Consider the following 23,503-nt stretch of genomic DNA (forward strand, 5'->3'; position numbering starts at 1 on the left):
GACTGACGGTAATCAATGCACACTTTATCATGGACTGTTTTCAATCATTTTGATTCAACTATGTGTCTGATCATATCCAAAGCCAACGACATAAAAATATGTTGTCTTCGATTATTTCCATATACACCTGAAGATTCACATAAAAGTGACCGAAAAGGAGGTCTTAAGCTTTGTCGCCCTGACACTTGTCATAAGTCATAGACATATGGCGGATCCAGTGTGTGTGTGTGTGTGTGTGTGTGTGTGTGTGTGTGTGTGTGTGTGTGTGTGTGTGTGTGATGACCATATGTGAAACCCCCATATCAATAGTGTGCCTCCCCCTTCTCAAAAAGCTGTATCCGCCCTTGATAGTTCAAATGTGTTTTCTTTCTTGTTTGACACTGCACTCAGCAATTGCACGACAGCGGACTTGAAACAATAAAGTCTGAACAGCAAGAGTATTAATCTATCCAACTGGGGTATGATGACGGGTCAAACAAATTAGCAAGCTTGACCCCCCCGATCGTGTTAGTTGTGTCTTCCGACAGGCCTGAGTTACTGAAGACCCATCCTGACCCGAATCTTTACTGTTATGAAATGTGTGTAAAAAGTTGTAGAATCAAACCTAGAGACAATATTTCAACTCAGGATCGCAGACGTGTTAAATTGTACGTCGCATTGGTGTCTTATTTTGACTTGATAAATATTTATCGACACCAAAGACAGTATTTCTATATCTAAGACTTGTCATCTTCAGCTGTCACAGGAAGCTGTTTCCAGTTTCCACGAACATGTAATATCCGTTTAGAATTGATCTTCAGTAACCCATACTTGTCGCAAGAGGCGTCTAAAGGGACTGGCTGTATAGGCTAGTTAGCCCAGTTGCGTAAAACGACGCGCATGCTGTTGATCACTTGATTGTCTGAAACATATATACTCGATTGTTTGCAGACCGCCACCGTATGCATCATGCCATGTGTCAAAATGGGGGCAATATGATCGCCACTATGTACAGTAACAACAAACGAGGAAATGAGAACTGTGATGCATTTGTTTATTTACAACATATAAATGGAATACAGAAGTAAATATCAACACCATTTTGCCAAGGAATCATAGTGTCACAAAAGTGTTTACAATGACGATTTGTTGTAAACATTAAAGAAGTTTTAGATCCATTCCATACGTAATGTTACCTTCCAACTTCTCAGTGCCCATCAAGCATTTACAGTGGTGATTGTCAGCTCTTAGCTATGTTTTAACTGATGTCAGTTTCACTTTTACCAGGGAGACTATATATTGTTGTAGATTATCCCTGCTTTTGCACATCTCACCAACTTGATAAATAAAATGCAATCTGAGGGAGGAAGCTGCGGCAATTTTCTATGTGCATCTCGAACTGGACACATAAGGAGTCCAAGTCGACTAATTGGAATTGCGCATGCCGTGCCGGAGACACGGGGGCCTGTAATGCTAAAAACTGCCATCAAGGTAAATATTGTCCCTGGTAGGGTATTATAAGACCCCATTCAGGGACAATATACACCTTAATGGCGGTTTTTAGCAGTTGATGGCAGTTTTTAGCGTTACAAGCCCCTGTGGCCGGAGAGTTGTCTCCCATAGTTGAAAAGAACGCGTTCATGAATAATGTATTGTCCTTTATAACACCAGAACTTGCATTTAGGCACACCTTGTCTAAACCGTCAATCAAGTCCAGTGATTTGCGATTGTTAATTACTAGCCCTTGATTTTCAGTAGTATTTGACCGACCACTCAAACATCGACATGGCGGAAGGCAAAACTGTAAGGGGGTTAACTCGTACTATCTGAAACCAAGGCCACGTGTTCACCAAATTGCTGGCCCTAAAAATACACAGGATGGCCAATCAGTGACTAGGGACATGTCTTACTTTTGATGACTTACGTTCCATTGGCATGTAAGCACAATGACTAATGCCAACTATTTTCTCATATTTAGGACAAACCTAGAATCTCACAAGATTTCCATTGAAATTAGTTTGCAAATATAAATCATGGAATCGGAATCTGGGAATCCGATAAAGACAACAGCATATCACCTTAACCGGAAACATATGGTTTGATGGTCATCATTCACGAGAATATACAAAAATACATGTATTCAATAATAAACAAGAAACGAACAAGAATTATTTTAATTTCTCAGCTGCCAATACAAATTGGGACTCGACTGAACTCTTAGTCAAGTAAACATCCTCATAATTGATCCAAATGATGTTTAGTCTCTTCCCAAACACTAGAAAAGACATCATCCAATAACGTCTTACATTAGAAACAATACGTTTTACATAAGAAATAACACACAATGTGATCACAATGAACACCTACATGCATCCGCTCCCAAAAAGCCTTGAGCATACTGGTAAGTAGAGGTGTCACGATACACCAAACTCACAATAACATACATATCGTGATGCCATGGTGAGGATACGATATGTAATGTGATACAACTGGCACGAAACAATACATATCTCACTATTCTCAACAGGATACAACACATAGTAGGACATTGATCGCAGGATACATATTATGACATCAATTGCACGATATGATGCATATCGTGACACCAGTGGAATGATACATTAAACATCGGTATATTATTGGCACAATACCATTCATATTGTACATACCATACCACTTGCATGATGCAAAATCTCAATTTTCATGTTTTTGTGTGAATTCCATTGTGGTTCACCTAAAAGAGACTGTTGCTATGAATCAATATGTGTTGAAGTCATTCAATTGTTCTAACTTAAATTCCACAGCCTATTCTGCCACAGACACAAGGCAATGTCACAAGTATTAATATGTTTGGTAACATAGTTACCATCGCAAAACATAAACTGATACATGGTCTGAGGCATTGTCAGACCACAATTGTAATGCATACATTGGTGAGTCGTGACATCTCAAGTACTCCAGATAGAACCAACCTGGGCGAAACATACTCACTTACTGAAATGTCAAACTCCAGATAACCCGATGCCACAATTTTGACTTGTGTACACGTACATCAAAATACAAACATGATGTCCCTGTTGCCAAAACGAGTTAATTGACTGCCGACCATATGTGGTCAATACTTTTCCCATTCCAAACTTCTCATCAAATTGTGCTTGAGCTGGCACTATCCAGACATGATTGTATTGATCACTATTACAAATCCAATTGTATAACCACCTCAACCATATTTAAGACATAAACAACATATAAATGCCATTGGTACACAAAACATAATTTTATAATAAATGATACCTTCCCTAGTTGCTGTGGTTGGAAAGACATTCATGAATATTAACAAAATATTCTCAGAACCATTTTCTATAAACGTTACAAAAGATAGTGTTTCTGAAAATGATAAATACAAGTATACATCTATACATATGACAATACTGCCAATATACAAAAGTTATGGGTATTATGTACCAAAGATGCTTAATATAGGCATGTATATTGGTTCGTTATGTTGTCTTTTTTCACATGGAAATGAATAAGGGAACACCTGCAAATACAAGTGTTCCTTCATTCTTTCTGAGCTTTCTTCACAGGCTTTGTATTGCACTGGGGGTGAAATTCTGGAAAAGTTTAAAGGAGCATTTGTACTTTCATGTGTTCCCTTATTTGTTTGAATTAGTACATGTCCTGGTATTTTACACTTCTTATAGTACTATGAAATTTATCTGCAAACTAAAATTAGGCCATTGAAGACCAAACAGGAATACTACACAGACCCCAGACTAATGTCTAGTCTCTGAAATGCAAACAAAACCCTCAGGAATTTGACATAAGCGCCAAAACGTCTCCATCCTTGTCCTATTTTGTTTTAAGAGAAAAACGCATCTGAGGTGAAGTCATTTTAAGACATTTTTTCACTCAGTTATAATGAAACTTTTAAAAGCACTAAATAATGTTTTGAAACATGATATTTCTACCCCTAACATGAAATTTCTACCTCACACATGTTATTTCTACCTATTTTCTCTTTTTCATATCAAACGTTGATGCAATCTAAGAAACCTAACCTCTAGTATTTGACATTAACATATTTTGCAGAGAAAAATAGTTCAGGGTAAAACCAAGTAAATGAAATAAAAGGAAACCCTGAGACTTACTTCATTTTCAAAACAATGGAAATCTAGACTGACCACATATTCTAGGCTGGCATGGGTTTTCTTGCATATATTTGTATCAGGGTCTTTATGCCAGGATATAACCTAAGTTACAAAAGGATTTGACCTAAAGTTCTTGTTGTGAGGGAACTATCTTCACACGACCTATGAGTCATTAAAGACATGGTATTTAGTGAAATTGGCTTGCTTAAAAGGATGCTTAGAAAACTTCGAACGGTGGGATCGTAAATCGGACACGACTCAATGTCCAGCAAAACAATTATGCTACCCTAATCAAACATTAATTCTTGAAAAACAACCTGAGCCACCATTACAAGTGATTCTGGTGCCTGCCTAACTGTTACATTACACAAGAATCCTTCATACTGCACTTCTATTAAAAATATCACGAAACTTCAAGATTCAGTTTAGGCTAACTTTTATAAATAAATGCATTGTACTTGTGAAGAAAAGAAATGCCATTCGCCACCACTAGGCCCTTTCAATAACTTCCAAGAAAGGACCTGTCCCAGAATAACACAACTTGGTCACAGCTGGGACAAGCCCTCTTCTTCGAGGCCAGCGTCGATGAATGATCATGAATATACTTTGCATGCGCACCATGACTGTACAACACAATACAATGTGTAGTTATCGGTAGAAACCAGATGTATTCATGCATTGTGTTTGAATTTTGAAGTCTGAAGCCAATTAAACAAGTATGACATGATTCCTTAAGCCCAAATATGGACTGATGCACATTATGTGATATAATGCCTAACGCTCAACTTCTCGCAAAGAAAACATAAATGGTATCAAAATGTCATACAAATCTAGCAACAAAAACGTAAAACAATGATGTTAACTATTACCCAAAATGTCAAACCACAAAATGTTTTTTACAGATATGCTTGATGTAAACCGTCCACAGAATACTGATCATAAAGCAAACATTAGCATTGACGCTCTGTCTCACACAATTATTGATAACAATTAGGTAGCACACTGCCATTCTTTCTGGTTTTGGTCAAAATCAAGTTTTGTCCATTTTCCCCCCAAAATGTATATTTGTATCTGTAACACAAGGCGTATTGGCACAATACTGGTTTTCGTGTGTTGCCTGCCCCTGTTCTGCATGTCACATGTCAGTGAAAAAGTATGATTTAAAGCTGTCATGATTAAAAATAATACAGGTATTTTGGATCTTCAAGATTTGGCACAGCTTGTCTTTGGATAGTGACAGTTACATTAAAATTGGGTTTATTCTGTATCAAACATTTTACCACATATGGCAATCTTGAGCATGATACTTTCACCAGTGTAGGTTTGCCCACCATCTCATAAGGAAAGCTACAAATATGCTTACCAACACCAACACCAACACCAACACCAACACCATATTTAATGCTAAAATGTATCTTTACAACAATCATGAATCTGAAAGATAAACTTAGAACTGTTTTCATGGATAACGTATGTTTTTGAATTGGACAAATAGACTATATATATATTATATTTGATTATACATGTTAATCATTTTAAGCTAACAAGGTAATCAATAGATTGATGGCTCAGCATCTCAAATGACCTCCAGCTTAGACTCTGAGTGAGAATAACTCCCTCATAAAAATCATATTGAATGTGGATTAGTTGGGCACAATGGCAACCCCGGATGTCTGACTTATATCAGTGGGGGATCACTGATCTTAAAAAACTGAGCTTCACAAGCTGGCCATCATACACTGATCTTCACAAGCTGATCTTCACAATTAGTATGTATAATGACATGAATCAACCCATCCAGAAAATCTGAGCACCTGATGCTATCAGTGAGTGATTGAATTTAGTCTTATATGTTGCTTTCAGCAATATTCCAGTAATGTCATGGCAGAGAACAGCAGTAACTGGCTGCTCACACTCTACCTCTCTCGATAAGTAACCTCTCATTACTAACCTCTCGTGTGTAACCTGGACAATTAACCTCTAATTACAAGCATAAAATAGTGCTGACCGTACCAGTTCTAAGCCAGATCTTCCGACAGACCGGTGGTCAACAGCACAAATAACATACCACACCTATAGGGTACAATGATAAGCAGTAGGAAAAGGCACATAACCTGACCATCCAATTCTTATTCCAGTCAGGACAGTAAGAGGTGCGAGTATGTCCATCAGATAAGACATAAAGGTCATTAGATAAAGCTAATCTAAAATATACGGTGTTACCGTGTTGGCTAGAATGCACACACAATTCAACCAGGCAGAGAACCAGAAGGACTCAAATATCTCAATGCTTCATCTGTCAGTATGTATATTCACTGTCAGGTCCATCTGGAGACTAACATCTAGTCCCAGAAATGAACGTATTTTAAAGCAGTCCCTAGATGTTTTTCGTAAAATATAATCCAAAGGATCTAAGAGACTTTCCTCATTTTCAGAGACTAAAAAACTGCTGAGGTTTGAGAGTGTGGAATTTCACAAGACAAAGAAAGGTTCTTATCGTCCATCACCTACATGCCATTGAACGTGTTTAACAGGCATATGCTCCGACCACTTTCCCCCAAGACACTACCTTCCACTGCCATATCTTCAATATCATCATTCACTTTTAACCATACAAGCATTGGACCTCATCCCCTCACCAATACCATTATGTTGACAGAGAAGGAAAAGAAGGGTGACAGAAAAGGTTTCAGAGTATTACTAGGTATTACTAACATGCAAAACAGTGCTTAGATCTTAGAGTGTCCACAGTTGATGTGGCCATCCTATTAAAGGGAGATAACTTTGCAAGAACACTTCATCTGGCCCAGGTGGTGGTGTGTGGTCCTGTGTAGAGCTCAGGTCTCTATCATTTGGAAGGGTGACCATATGTAACAACTTGACTCATGAGAGTTTCTAGGACTCCAGTCCTGCCCTACAAAAAAGCACACATGTGGTCTCACCAAAGGCAAGAGAGTTTGTTCAAAACTGCCTCTGTTCACCCAACAAAAGACAGACAGGCACCTTGGGATATGATCAGCTTTTAGTGCGTTGAGCAGGATGTCTAGCCTAGAAAGGGGGCACTATACATTTCCTAATTATTATTTGGTGCAAAGTTCAACAACAATCCCAAGACAAATAGTGACAATACATTGCAATTTTACGTCCTTGTAGTAACATATAAGACATAGAGTGTAATCAGACTGACATGCTAGCAAAAACTATACATTTGCATCATTTAACTTTAGAAACATTCGAACAGACACAAATATTCAACAATATTCACAAAAACTTTAACAAATTATTGACCAGAATTTACTTACCTCAAATAACATTACCAACATATTCAGATGATCATATATTTAACAATCAGAGTAAACAAAACAGGTCATTGTGTGAGGTGTATAAGCATTTACACAAGCAGACACACAATCAGACACACAAGCAGACACACAATCAGCTGGAAACATCTGACATGGGATAACTCTGTTTACATGATGCAGATAGTCCCTGCACACCATCGTGGATGACACATGACAAATTGTACCCATGTGGAAAATCAAATTGGCGTCCTCGGTGTGATGAGCGAACAATTGAACCCCTACGCTTCCCTACCGCTCATTATCAGTAGAACCAGAGGAATATTCATAACCAGCTACATGATCTCTGACAAAACTCACATAAGGCTGTGTATGAAAGGATACATTGTTGCTTAAAGTGACATTTCATCGTAAACTTGAACTTCTTTTGAGTTTTTTCCAAATTAAATTGTTCATCATTACAAGTGATGTATTACACTGTGTATCATAAGACTGTGTACAGTACTACAATCATGAAAACAGACTTGTTCAGATGTTTGCGGGTTCTGCTAATTGAGTAAGCTGACAGAAAATTTATTTGATACTGGAAACTTATACAAATTATAAGGCTGCCATACTTGTGGCGGAAAAGATCTTACCTGCCTTGGGTGCAACATTGCAATACAAGTCACCTGCACTATGTGCAACCTGACAATACCAGTTATCTGCACTGGTGCAGACTGGATATTGGGAAATCGATCCCAGAATGATCTGTCGATGAGAATTCATTCCATGGCAGTCGGTACTTATTCACCACACACATCAAATACAGTTTGGATGAAACAGAAGTAACCTCTGTCTGATGTAGTTGGGTGACCCATGGGTCATGATTGTCAAGGCGCATAGTTGACATATGATTGATCACAGTGGGAGTATATTTTGCTTCAGTCAATACAGCACTTGAAAGAGGCTAAAGTCTCTCAAATAAAATACAACACTACAGTCTTGATCGTTTCATAATATTGTGCTAGTATTTCTGCAAAACATATATGGTTTCTTCTTTGGCATTTTTCTCCCTTTTCAAACAGACTTGGTTTCAAATTTCTGGGGAGTCAGTGAGTGGATTTAGTTTTACATCATTCCCAGCAATATTCCAGCTATGTGGTGGTGGTCTCTAAATAATCGAATCTGGACCAGATAATCCAGTGGTCAACAACATGAGCAAAGTTCTAATATTACAAAATTATGATGAATATGATGAATGTATATGTAAAAGCTGACAGTCACTAAATCGTATTCTTATCCAGGCATTACAGACTCATACTGGTGTTTGAAGTTTAACATCACAATTAGCACTATTCCAGTCTGGAGCAGACAATACAGTGACTGATACTAAGCCTATCGATCCAATCACAGAATCTGATAATATAATCCAATCCTCTTATCACCAGCAAAGGCTGTTAGGCCATGTTGTAATCGGGGTTTAGTTTGCTTGTTGTTTAATGCAGTAGTCAGCAATATTCCAGCTATGTGACAGCTGTCTGTAGATAGTTGAGTTCAGACCAGACAGTCAAGCTGTCTGTAGATAGTTGAGTTCAGACCAGACAGTCAAGTGATCAGTCTTCTAAGCACTTATCTATGCAATTGGGACTGCCAATGTGTCAACCAAGTCAGCAAGCCTGGCTACCAGATCCCATTAGTTGCCTCTTACAACAAGCATGGGTTGACCAATTCTATGATAAAAATTATAACACAGATTTTCACAAGCTCTAACCTAGGATCACATTAGGGGGCTGATGACTTGTGTATTTGGTAAACGTTACAGTTTGACAAATGTTACAATCACATTATGATGTAAAAAGCCACAGACAGACTCAAGGAAAAAGATTATCTGCATACAGCCAAAGTGTGATGGATATGTCAACACATAAAACTGAATGATATTTATCAGTCTTTTTGTCAAAATGCAAGTAAAAAAATAAAATGAAAAAATAAAGAATTCAGTTACAATTTAACACAACACAAAGGTGGCACAGCCAAGTGGGGACTGTGTCTGTCAATAGACTTGTTAGAAGCTGGTCCCCAAAATAAGGGAGATAACTCATCCTGCTGTCCACACCTACCATTCACACATCCCATAAATTCTACGCAAGTTAAACCCATTAAATATGTCATGAAAAAGGCAAAAATCCCCAAAACATCTGACAGGTTTGATGTTTTCATGGCTTTAATATACAAAAAAAATCACAAAGAAAGTTATCCATTTTTGGTAAGAATGGTTTGATACACAACTTTGATCATAATAAATTCTGCTAATAGAATTATGGATCACAGGTACGATCATTGCCATGACTGCACTTGATCTGATTGTCATCTGAAGTCCGTGAGTTATTCAATCCCACTCTTTTCCTGCTCGACCTCTGTTTTCTTGAATGTGAACAACAAGTCTTCGTCTGTGCCAAAGCTCTTCCTTGCCTTGTCATACTGGCTGAATCGGCTGCAGCAAATGTCTGCCAACAATCATCATCATCATCATCATCATCATCTTCTTCATCATCATCATCGTCATCATCATCGTCAACACCATGGTTATTCTGAATACCATTTCTAACAATGAACCACAATAATATTTATTTAAATATATAAGGTCATTAATTGATGGAGTTTGGGCCAAACAATCCAGTGATCGATATATGCAACTGGGATATGATGACTTGTGCCAACCAAGTCGGCCATCCAGACCACTTGATCTTCTTATCAAAAATGAAGATTAGAGAGTAAATAAACAGGCAGTGATGTTATTGACTTCTCAGTCACTTTGTGTGTCATGATGGCTAGCCCAGCCAAGCAGGCATGTTTGGGGTTAACACTTGCCCTCTGCCCATCAAAAAGAACTTGCAGCTAGATATCAAACTGGCAGGCAAACTGTTTCAGACATTGTGAAAAAGCATGATGTTTTACATTTCAAATTTGAAGAAAACCATTATTCACAGACAAAACATCTATAAGGTAGTGGCAAATTAGATAAGATTAATTATAATTCTCTCACTCATGAATGGTTTTTGACTGCCTCCAGCAAAACAATACTTATCTCTGGTCCCATTCTGCAAGAAAAGTCTCTTCAATTTGTCATCAACATTGTTCTAATTTGTTGCACAATTACAAAAGATCAAAGGCAATATAGAGATACACAGATTGAACATTATAAGTGGAGGCCTTGTTGCACAAATGATCTGTCACTGTCTAATCCGCCACCCTGTCTGAATCAGAGTTTTATTTCTGTCCTGTGGGGTGCCGGTTTAGACAAGTTTCTATGTATAGAAACATGCTTGATCATCCCTGTCTTATCATCCTGTACTAACCTGGGCCCCCCTGGTCTGGGTTTCTGTAGTAGATGTGACCCTTGTCTGTGTTATACCCACACAACACAATGTAATGTCCTGAAATGATAATAACATCATGATCTTATTGTGTTACTTGTGGCATGTTAGTTTAGTGAAAAAAACACTCTGCAATGTTCCAACTACGTGATAGCGCTCTGTAAATAACTGAGAGACAATCCAGTGATTGACATCATGAGCATTGCTTTACAGAACTGGGATATGATGATATGCATCAACCAGGTCAGTGAGTCTGACACTCCAGCGACTTGTATGATACTGATGCATGCTCCCATGGTAATCAAGCTGATTCTAAACTGTTAGAGGCACATTGCCACACTTTTCAACCATATTTTGACGTATGTTATACATACTGATGCATATGCACTCACATTAGCATCCTATTGATGCAATGAAAGACTTGTTAACCCTTACGACTTATGCAATATTCCAGCCATATGGTACTGGTCTGTAAATAATGAAGTCTGGACCAGATGCATGTCAACCAAGTAAAAGAGCTTGACCATTCGACTCTGTTGGTTGCCTCTTATAACAATTCTTCAGTAATTCATGGGTAATACAAACAAATATACATACATTATGAAATCTGTGAACAACAAATGCAGTACACTGTGATTCAGGACCCTTAAGAAATGGAAGGAATTAGGGCAAATTTGAAGGAATTGCATCTCAAATGTAAACAAACGCAGCCCACTTGCAAAACAATTGCAGCGATATCGGTAGTTTAGGGATAATAACAGAAACACAACGCCCCTATTGGAAACAATGTCGGTAATACCTGAAACAAGCTCGGCAATCTTCAGAGATTTCTCGGCTCCATTCCGTGATTTGTCGGTCACGTCCTGAAACTCACACATCAAAACATGGTGTCACTGGAAGGAGCACCCGTCTCGGTGAGTTTTGTATGCAGTTTCTACATTTATCCATCTTTGACCACCTGTGTTGAATGTGTTTAGGTGTGAGGAGCTATAGAATATTTTAAAGAGAAAGATCGTCACTGCAAAACAACGTCATAAGTCATGCCCCCGGAGGTTGTTTACGTCAGAAATTAGGAAGCCTAAACCTAAACGCATTCAACATGGGTGGTCAAAGATGGATAATTATAAAAATGAAAACAGTAGAAACTAAAAACAAAACTCACCGAGAGGGGTGCTCCTTCCAGTGACGCCATGTTTTGATGTGTGAGTTTCAGGACGTGACCGACAAATCACGAAACAGAGCCAAGAAATCTCCGAAGATTGCCGAGCTTGTTTCAAGTATTACCGACATTGTTTCCAATAGGGGCATTGTGTTTCTGTTATTACCGCTAAACTACTGATATCACTGCAATTGTTTCGCGAGTGGGCTACATTTGTTTACATTTGAGATGCAATTTCTTCAAATTTGACGTAATTCCTTCCATTACTTAGGGGCCTGGTGATTGTTACCTTGGTATCCAGCACAAAGGTCCAAGCAACACAAACAACCCTTTCGCTGAAACAACACAATGATTCAGTAAATCCACAAGACATGAACAGAATTATTACGCCTCAATCTCTTTCAAGTCTGTAAAATTTGTTTTCTACACATACTCTGGAATTGTATATACTTTTCGTAGGGTGTAATTTTGCTATTTACAACCTACATTGTGTTCAAAATGGGTAATGGCTGTGCATTACTGATAGTAACATGTTTCACCTGGTGCAGGTAACAATAAGTCCTCCAACATCTTATAGCTGTCATTGTGTGTTTTAATTGGGAAGAAAGTGACTAACAGTAACAAGGCTTGTTGCAAGCATAAACATTTGTTTACTCAGTAATCCTGCATATCCCAGTTTTAGGGGTTTTCGACGGTATAAGACAAAAACGTAATTTTTATCTTTAATATCATTTGAAGTTTTAATTTTGCTAACCTTGAATGAGAAAGGTATATTCATCTATTTCACAAAAAACTGAAATAAAATCCTTCATCATTATCACCAATGGATCTGGTTCTGTTGAATGTATCTGATACTGAGCACATGTACTTGCTATAGAAATGTCACTTTCAGCAGTTTTTCACTCTATATCACTGCACCTTATCCTCCCAAGGAAAGGGAGATAACTGACAATAAAGGTCAAATTTCTACTCCATTCAAACCAACTTGTGTTAGTGGAGTAACATTTTAGCAGGTCTGTATGTAATACAGTCTGGACCAGACGACCAAGTGATCAACAGCATGAGCATTGATCTAAGCAATAGGGATACGATGACATGTGTCAGCCAAGTCTGCTAGACTAATCATCCGATCACCTTAGTCAAGAATGGGTTGCTGAAGATCAATTCTAAATGAGATCCTCGATCACAGGTATTGTACGTAAAATATACAGCTGACCTGCTTCAGTGGCTGACAGTGAAGTCATTTGATTGTAATGCATGATGGCACAATGACCTGCAAGCATCTCATAATGTCAACATGGAAACCAGCTTGCAGGATAAATTTAATCTTCCTCCGGCCTGTTGGACAAAGTGATCTTAGCACTACAAAGATCATAGGCCTATGTTTAAGTATGGGCCTTATGATCATCTTAGCATCATGATTATCAATCCTACGTTTAAGTATTGGAGTTCGAGCACCTTAGCGCTAGGACTGCCTTGTGATATAGGGCATAAGATTTTGTACATGTACTATGTGACAATCAATACTAACCACAGAGTCACACCAAATACATTCCATCTGTGTCCAGTTCACCAAACTAATCACCAGATTGTCTGTCTTCAGATGGCGGACGATGTCCTCAATGCCCAGTGTCCTGCACATAAAACAACTTCTGTCATGGTTTATAGTTTCAAAGTTTCTTTCCTTAAAGGGGCACTTATGCGGAGCAATTTCCATGGACTGGTTGTTTCTTTTGTTATTGTTTTTCTCCTGTGAGTACCCGGATGATATCCCAGAATTCATGACTGGTTCGTGATCTCTGCTGCGTCACCCCTATGCGCAATTGATAGTTTATGTGTATACTGATCAACAAAAATGAAGTCATTTTACTTTGTTATTATGACAACAAATCAAACACCTTGAAGCTTACTCATCTGCCAGTGGTATAAAAAACGTTAGGACTGAAAAATATCGAAGTCAGTGTACGTCTTTATACTTTCTCTTATAAGCCTAATTAGTTCTTTGTCGCATTTGTATGCATTTTGAAAGTTTATGAAAAAATCCACACAGTCTGCTTATACTTACAGTGAATTTCTAACATGATTTCAATATCTAAACCTTGTATACATTACCAACATGAATCATATTTCACACACACTCTATTCGCGACCTAGTGCATGTTTTCTGTAATACAGATTCTGCAGAATGCTACAAGAAATAAATTAAAACAAAATGCTAATATTACATTTAAGACAGACGAAAGTTATAGCAACAATGTCACGCTATTACCTTGTTCAGGAATGTATCCATCAATATCCACATAACAGAACGATATTCCATTCATCTGCAGCTGGTAAATAATCCTGCTTTATGTCTTGTGTCTTTCAACAGTTTAATATGCGAAAAAGTGACACATCATTTGATAATATTTCACACTAGTGTATACATAATCTCACTGGTCACCCAGGACAGCCCACCCCGCAACTAACTGTATGATGTCCGCCATTAGTTAGCCAATAATGAGTGACAATCAATCAATCAAGGCAGTGATGGTTAATTCTTTGTAGGAAGGATGTTGTTTTAACACTCGTACTTTACAACAGGGTGTATTCAGTATAGATTAGTAAATCTACCCTCATAAACACTGCCTTTTTGACAAATCCGCTGTGGAAGTAATCAATCAATCAGTCTGTTATCGGTTCATCCTTTGATCAATGTTTGTTTTAGTAACTCAGCTGATAAACCCTCTTGCATCACCTACAGGCACATATTGCATCACATGCAATACGTTTGCCTATACAGACCTTTATTTATAATGTTGAGTATTTACTCCAGACAGGAGAAATGCCAAATGGGAACCTATGTCGATTAATTTTAGCGGTGTTACCACTAATTATACCTGTTATAAATTAATTAACTGACCATCAAGTGAATGATGACAAATAACATGTGTAGGTTTACACCATCAAACGCTAGTTACAGCAAGAAAGATGTAATCTCTGTGTCGCATGTAGCCTGAAAACACTTATGGGCTGAAACCGTTTTGAGGATACCAATGGAACTTCATAAAAAATACACATAGGCATTTGCTGTATACTTGGGTAAGTGGGTATAATCACTTTTTTTATGCAAGAAAATTTTCAGATTTCTGAAAATGGCAAAATCATTGTTATTATTTTACGAATTCAGATAAATCAACTGTGTGTTTTTATTATCATAGATAACAAACCAGGGTCGGAGCTACCAATATTTACGTATGATGTTTGCTATGACAGCTGGGCCAACCCTCAAGACTATCTAAATGAAAAGCTTTTCAATCTTTCGGTCTTATATGAAACAAATGGCTTGCTACGTGTATGTAGACGTCATATTTTCACATGACATGCTTAAATATCGAGATAAAAAACACAGAAATAGGATCAAATTGGATCAGTCACTATACCATCCAGGCATCAGAAAAATACTACACTGCTGGGATATTTTGTTACAATCAGATAAGGGATACCATGGATATTTTTAAATAACAAAATGTGATGGGCATCTGGGAATCTTCACTTTTTAGGGTGAAGAAATTCTGCTAATGTGGACAGGAGCCCAGTCCCCGTGTCCGTTACGGTCCAGGGAGCGAGTGCTGACCAATTTGCTGCTTGGTTTCGTAATAAGACCATTGGTGAGAAACATTATTCGCTCCGCATCAGAGCCCCTTTAATAATAAACAAGCATGTGTAGTGAAATTTCAATTTCACACATGCGAACTTGCACAACTGGCTGTTCTAGTAATAAGTAAGAAATGGTGAAAATAATGACAACTTTTTCATTTGAGTGTCCATAATTATGAGATCATTATCATCAGTGTTGGTCTGTCAATGTCATGTGACAGCAAAACTTTGGTTTTGCTGCAAATATTAGATTTTGTGTTGGTGAGCAATTCACCTAAAGCGTAATCAAACGGACTGGAGACACAAAAACTGCAGTCAAGTCACACCTTGCACTATAAATGTAAAGGAAACTTGCACAAGTTGTCTCCCCTTATAAGAAATATGCCGCTACCTCCCACATGACTTACTTCTGCTCCACATCAATGCCATTAGCCTTTGCATCATCAAACGCCTTGTTGACCCGGACAGACTCCTTGTCATAGTTCCGGCAGTAGTAGGCCTGCATGGAGAAGATGGAGATGTTACTGACCATGGACTGGACATGTCAGGACGCTCTGATCAGCATCACAAAACTATTTCCGTGCTCTAAATGTTGATGATAAACAGTGACATCATCACATGGTCATTTAAGTTGTTTATAATTTTGAAAAAACGTGTGATGCCATCATGATTATTGCATTAGACAGAATGCTCACAGGAGGTCCTATTTATTTTGCTTTCGAACACCCTCCAAATAACACACATTACAATTCTGCGATGCGGAAATATGTGGAATGATGTTCCATATTTCTGGAGGAATATACCTGTACCCTTGGTAACTGTAGCCCAGTAAGTAACTCATCATATTTTATAACAAGAGGACATGGTCATCAATATCCCACAATCTTCTGTTCCGATTTGGTTCCTGTTTTTCTTACCCATGCTGACTCTTTTAGCACTCTTAATGCCCTGTGTGGTTTTCATTTCATTTCTTTGAAACTTCTGCTCTCAGGTGACAATGATCCGAAGACATCTGATTGGCTGAAGTCTCCAGAAAGACCTAATTTGACAGAGAATCCCACCCACCTGTTTGCTGTAGTTCTTGTCGACCCCCAGGGTGGTGGTGAAGTACCGGTGAGGGATGGCATACCGCTTTAACAGATATGCCAGGTCAATTGTCCACACACTGAAACATACCCATGAAGATCCTGAATAGAACTGATCTTCAGCAACACATGCACACATAAGCGGGTGGTAAGACTTGCGTGACTTGGTTGACTCATGTCATCCTATGACAATTGTGTAGATCCATGCTCATGTCATGATGTTGAACACTGGATTGTCTGGTTCAGACTTGATTATATACTGATTGCTACAATTTAGCTGGAATATTGTTGAGTGCAGCATTAATCAAACAATGAATCAAACAATATTTGATTTCCTTCTTAGTAAGGCTGGTCCCATGGTTAAACTGTTTGTTCATATGAGCTGCAACTAGGTTCAAATCCATGTATGGTTCCAGCATGTAAAGCGCATGTTCTGCAGTGAGCTACAGTCAAGTTGTTTCTGGTGTGTAGCTAAGTACAGCTTAGTGGCGAGTGGTCCTGTGCTTAGAGCTCAGGCCACCATCAGCTGAAGTTTAGCACTGTCAAGCTTGGACAGTCCTTGGATGGGTCACCATGTTTGGCAGTTTGACTCCTGAGAGTTTCTAGGATTTCGGACATGGGAAACATGTGGTCTCACTTTAGGCAAGTGAGTTTGTTCAAATTTGCATCTGTTCACCCAGCAGAAAATGGGTACCCGGTGAGATAAAGTCCTGTGACTATAACCTTCTAGTGCCTAAGAGGCAGCTTGGGGTAGCCGGGGTAATGATAATCAGATTCTGATTACAGTGTCCAGTGAGCAACTAGTCAGATGGATACTAGGCGCTATATAAGTGAATTATTATCATTATCATCACTCACTTGCATAATACCGACAGGAGGGTCTTTGTGAATACAAACAGCATTCATAGTGCCACCATCACCACAACACTACCATGTTTACACAGCATTCACAGGGAGTGGGAGGGGCCATGGGTCATTTTGCACAACAGAATAGAAAATAGTCCATGAAAATTTTGAAGTTTACTATTGATAGTAGTGGCCCATTCTAAACTCAGAAAATGGCCCATTATGAAAGCTCTCTTTCCCAATCACATTCATATAGTGCAACCATCAATATCTGGTTTACACAGCATCTATAGTGCAACCATCACATCCAGGTTTGCACAACATTCATGGTGCAACAACTACATCACTGAGTGGAGTTGGTGGTGTGGCCTACCTCTCCCCACACTGCAGGCTGTCAAGGTCCGAGGTGTACACCTGGTCACTGGGAATATCAAAGTACCTGCAAAAACAACAAAGTCGACACCAGATGACAAATACCAGCAGCTAAAACAATTTTAAAAAATCCAAAAAGCATCTTAATGTCAGAGTAAGCACTAAGTAATGAGAATATTCTTATATAATCTATCCATATACAAGAACAGTTATTAAACCATCAATACCATGGGATGGGACTGGGATATTTCATTTTGTATGTCAGGTCCTTTTTGGCACAAGTATTAATTAGAGGATGTCACTTGATAATCAAAATTCTCTCAAGAATCTAAAGTATGCATTTCCTGTATGGCTTTTGTGTGGCAGCTCTACTCAGACTACATACGATACCATGCTGACATGACTATAGTTGGGAAAACACTGCTGTTAGATATGAGACAGGAGTTTCAAAATATGTAACCATGACAACCTTCAGAATGAACACATATAACCTTAGCGTTACAAAAAGGAAGGATGAAAATAAAGATATGTTAATGAAAGTACTGCAATAATAGAATCTTCACCTCATTATATACTGCCCTGCTTGAGATGTGAGCAGGATATCTAATGTACTAAAACAAGGTCACCATAACAATGCTTCCTCAAGAAAATATATAATGTAAGGACAAGGAAAGAAATGAAAGTCATAAGCTGATTATAATATTACAACATGGCTAACAAGGCTTCTGTGAAAAAGCACAAAGAATCATCCATTTGACAGCATCGTTGTGCCCCACAGCCATTGACAGATGTTTTTAAAGTAATCAAGGATGATCTAATCACAGCATTCCTCTCTTGATAGATGTGGAGCAGTCACCTCAACACAGCTGAGATTAAATGCATAACATCCTTAGAATGCTGACACTACAGACAGAAGTGTTCAGACAAGGCCACAGTGTCCAGTAAATATTCAAGTCAGGAGCAGGCACAGCATGTGTTAGTCTGTCTCGCAAGTCTCTGAACAGCAGTATCTTGTGCTCAGCCCTTTCTGTACCACTAAAGCCCTAAATAAGCAAGTCCATATTTTGTGAAGGATCAAATACTCGTCAGAGGGAACTTGTGTAGAGATGAAAGGCTACACTCAATTTCCCTAAGCCAGAGCTTACTTTATCAAATAAAACCATGGAGTTAAACCTATGAACCGACCAAAGATATACTTTAGATATAAGTTTAATGTTTGATATTCGCTGCTGAAATAAACTGGATTGCGACTGGCAGCCAACACCCTGCATTACTGTATGATGACATGTGCCATCCAAGTCAGCAAGTATGACTACCTGATCCCATTAGTCACCTCTTATAACAAGAATGGGTTGCTGAAGACCCATTCTAACATGGACCTTCATGGAGGCAATATTCCGACCAGTTCTTGACTAAAATGCTGAGGAACATCTCAAATACAAACCCGAACGTACAAGGACTCCCTGAAGGTAAGCACATTGTAGTTCATGTATAACAGTCTCCTGAGTAAGTTAAACATGTTGAGAGTATAACAAAGGTGACTGTTGAGGGGGGACACAACTATTACAATAATGATAGTCTATCGTAACACACTATTGCACAAGTTTTTTCCCTCCTTGAATTGTCTCACTTGATGTCATTTCCCAAATAAATTTATTGTTAATTTGTAATAAACAAACAGGTTAAATAGTTTCAGTCTCTTTTAATAACTGACAAGGATCTTGGAACCCAGATCAAGTAAACAGTTAAAGCATAAACTAAATGAAACCACAAGTCTGCAACCAAATAATAAAGAGATACAAAACAACATAAATCTTTAATAAAAGTTTTGTACTGCACCTTTACCATGTTCATCAACAGAAATCAATTACTAAACTATCGACAGTCAAACATACTATCGATGCATCGATAGTTTACAATCACTTAATTGCTACGGGACACTCAACACTTGCAATTCATCAATAGTTTGATGCACAGCACTGCCACATATTTAATGTCAGAAGATATCAAAGTTCAAGGTACATTGTAAACCAAAAGTTACTGTGTTCTGTAATCTGATTGGTTGAAAAACATGATTAAATGGTATTAGATGCCCGGAAACTGAAAGACTATTCACCGCGTATTGACACGTAAACAATTGTTTTGTTGTGTCATCAACAGTGGCTGACGCCGTCGGTTCCAAATGCATTCACGTGCTTCAAATACTCAATAACACCCGGAAATTGGCCAACACATGATGTTTATCTCCTAATTTATGCCGAATCTGTATTCAGATGAAGCTTTTGATTGATGAGCAATTATCAAAAATATCACGCGAACATGAAAATTATTCTTGATATTGTACTTATCATTGAGAAGATTCTAGTTTATATTCACACATATAATGCTCAAGGTTAGATCTGTACTTAGCAGCTGCTTGTAAAGTATGTTCAGGTCATTGTTTCTGTAGCTATAGTTAATCCATAATGAAGTACATCACCGCTCTAAATCGAGTGAGTTTAGTTTCACACCGCACTCGGTAATATTCCAGCTCTATGGTGGCAGTCTGTAAATAGCTGAGTCTGGACCAGATAATCCACTAATTAATAGCATGAGCATAGATCTGTGCCATTGGGAACCGATGACATGAGTCAACCAAGTCAGTGAGGCTGACCACTCGATCCTATTAGTCGTCTCTTACAACAAGCATATAAGCATGGATTGCTGAAGGCCAATTCTACCTCTGATCTTCATGGGTACAGTGATGTGAAATGTACTCTTTGAAAAGAATAAGGGAACGCCTAAAAGTACAAGTCTTTCAGGAATTTCACCCAAAAAGCAATTCAAAGCTTTTGAAGAAACTTGGAAAAGAATATAGCCGCACTTGTACTTTTAGGTGTTCCCTTATTTGTTTCCATGATATATAATCATGATAATGTAGTAAATCATCATGCATTCTCTGCCATTGTTGAACTCACTTGAGCACCATGGATACACAGGCAAGTCCACAGTCCCAGTGGAAGCACTGCTGTACGTGTGGCACGGTGATCCTCCGGATGTTAGAATCACTCTCATCTCCCCCTCCTGGCAAGAACACCAGATTATAATGAGTGAGTGAGTGAGTGAGTGAGTGAGTGAGTGAGTGAGTGAGTGAGTGAGTGAGTGAGTGAGTGAGTGAGTGAGTGAGTGAGTGAGTGAGTGAGTGAGTGAGTGAGTGAGTGAGTGAGTGAGTTTAGATTTACGCCGCACTCAGCAATATTCCACCTATATGGCGGCGGTCTGTAAATAATTGAGCCTGGACCAGACAATCCAGTGACCAACAGCATGAGCATCGATCTGCGCAATTGGAAACTGATGACGAGTCTGACCACCCGATCCCGTAAGTCGCCTCTTACGACAAACAGAGTCACCTTTCATGGCAAGTATGGGTTGCTGAAGGCATATTCTACCCCAGAACCTTCACGGATCTATATTGAATGAAGACAGATAAGATGAAATTTAAAAAAGAAATAATTTGCAAGATTTTCAAGTTATGTTCAGAAGTTACGTTGGTTGGTTAGTTGTTAAATGCTGCACTCATCAATATTCCAGTTATATGGCTGCAGTCTGTATAATCAAGTCTGGATCACACAATCTATCGATCAACAGCCGTAGCTTGGTTGACATAGATCACTGTACTGCAGCTGCCACATCAATTCTCATACTGTTGATCACAGGATTGTCTGGTCAGGGCTGGTTATCTACAGACCGCGCCATATAGCTTGAATGTTGCTGTGCCTGGCGTAAACATGTTAACCAACCCCCCAAACTATCGTAGTGTATCAACTAAGTAAATAATAACCTTCACGAAATAAAATGATAAAAAATGTGTTACTGTTGACAATCAAAAGTATCAATAACCAATATTTAATTTGCTTGCTGCTGATCTGTTTCTCTTCGCTAGTAAGTTTTGATAAATGCTGTAACTGCATGTTTGAGGTATGAAAACCCAGAAAAGCAATTGCACCATATTTGAAATATTCCCGAAATGGCCATGAGCAGTAATATGAGTCATCAGCCATATTACAGCCCTTGTTTGCTTCCAGATGACAGAAATACATGACTTTAACTCGCGCATACTTTCAGTATTATTACTGTACACGGTGATAAGCTGAGCAGAAATGAGCTACCGTGTTTGTTGCCAAGTCTTATTTCAGCCATTGATGCGGTGATAAAGGCAGATGATGTTCCATCACCGATGTCGCCTCAAGTCCTTCAAGTAAGTCGCCCAATGGATGTTTACTAATGAAATCCAGGAAGAAACAACCACATGATGTTTACACCGGAAGTGAGGCATGTCATTCAAGGGAAACAACCCGCTGTATATGTTGCATGCCGCATATAAGGAATTGCAACAGATTTTAATCATTTCAAGTGATTATAATTCATCTTGATTTATATGAAAGGTTTGGGATCGTCTTGACACACCTGACCATAAGATTAAGGCTGATGAATACACCTATGGAGAGTAAATACATCCAAATAAATGTCATGTTTGAGCTCGATTCCGCAATGGTGGTTAAAATTGTCATCGGTAAAATGAGTGGTAGCAGAGTAGTCTGAATCGAGGTATGGCACGATGTGCCACCTTGCATATTGAACTTAGTTCAGCCAGCCATGAGTCGCTCTCATTCACAGCGAAGGTGTACAGCATCAGCCTCGGCTTCGCCTGCCTCAACACACCCCACCGGACCTATTTCTGGTGACCCACCCTCTGATCACAGAGGCCCCCTGCTAGAGGGTTCACGACTTGTCTCTCAGACCTTCCCACGGGCAGGGAGGGAGCAACTAGTGCTCGTATGTAGCCCCTAACGCAAGCTTTGCCACCACCCCGACTGAAATTGGTCAAACTGGGTTTATACTGGGCACCAACCTCAACGTGTTTTCAAAGAGGTGTGTTTTCATTTCCGTGTATTTTAAATTTAATTTTATGTTCTAAATTAATTCCCCATCTGGATATAGTAAATATATATCGCTATTTGTTTGTGGTTTATTTGTAATTAATATAACATTTGATTTACATTGTCGAGGAATAATATTTACACTTAACACTCTATGATGCCGCCTTTCTTGCTACGATGATATGACCTGATCTCAGTTATCTACACGATGTTTACTATGCAATGTATCCCGTCTGTGAGCGAAATAAGTCTGTGAGTGGGTGAATGTGTACCTTATGCACATCATTTCTGTCTAATAAGCCAAACACTGTATGCAATTCAATTGAAATTAACAATACACAGGTTCATCTCATCACAAATTGAATTTAAAATGTTTGTATTAATATCCGAAAATGGTACAAACATGATGACAAAATTTATATGTTGTATGTTTATGGCATATATCGTCTCCGACTCCAAGAATGAAACGTAGCTAATACTGATACTGTTGCAACAAATCTACACATTTACTTGAGGTAGAGGAGAGAGGGAGGGCTGCCGGTTTTCGTAAGCTTATCAGGCCGTGCAGAAAAGTGACCAATCTCATCATCAGGCTGTGTAAGACGCTGAATAGACCCGCCAATAGACAGTGTAGACCACTGATCAGACCCATTCTCAGGCCGAGAAGAACACTGACTACATCTATCACCATGACG

The 23,503-nt window shown here is 38.7% G+C and overlaps 1 protein-coding gene across 1 annotated transcript; it reads right to left on the reverse strand.

Annotated features, from left to right (window-relative positions):
* Positions 1–7,134: 7,134 nt before the first annotated feature.
* On the reverse strand, positions 7,135–22,234 carry LOC137296001 (protein GUCD1-like). The gene is made up of 9 exons (XM_067827627.1): positions 22,038–22,234; positions 20,847–20,952; positions 17,891–17,956; positions 16,652–16,751; positions 15,994–16,085; positions 13,479–13,581; positions 12,237–12,282; positions 10,771–10,848; positions 7,135–9,918 (listed from the first exon to the last, which is right to left on the reverse strand). Exons 1-9 carry the CDS (start codon positions 22,066–22,068, stop codon positions 9,797–9,799), a joined length of 744 nt encoding a protein of 247 aa, XP_067683728.1. The 5' UTR covers positions 22,069–22,234; the 3' UTR covers positions 7,135–9,796.
* Between the last annotated feature and the right edge of the window lie 1,269 nt (positions 22,235–23,503).

The sequence above is a fragment of the Haliotis asinina genome, chromosome 1 (assembly GCF_037392515.1).
Source record: "Haliotis asinina isolate JCU_RB_2024 chromosome 1, JCU_Hal_asi_v2, whole genome shotgun sequence".
NCBI lineage: Eukaryota > Metazoa > Mollusca > Gastropoda > Lepetellida > Haliotidae > Haliotis > Haliotis asinina.

Coding starts and splice junctions, on each gene's coding strand:
- LOC137296001 (XM_067827627.1), bottom strand. CDS start 22,068: ATGGCTGAAATAAGACTTGGCAACAAACACG. Junction 16,752..17,890: donor AGCCTGCAGTGTGGGGAGAG/GTAGGCCACACC, acceptor GGTATGTTTCAG/TGTGTGGACAATTGACCTGG. Junction 12,283..13,478: donor GTATTTGGTGTGACTCTGTG/GTTAGTATTGAT, acceptor GTGTTGTTTCAG/CGAAAGGGTTGTTTGTGTTG.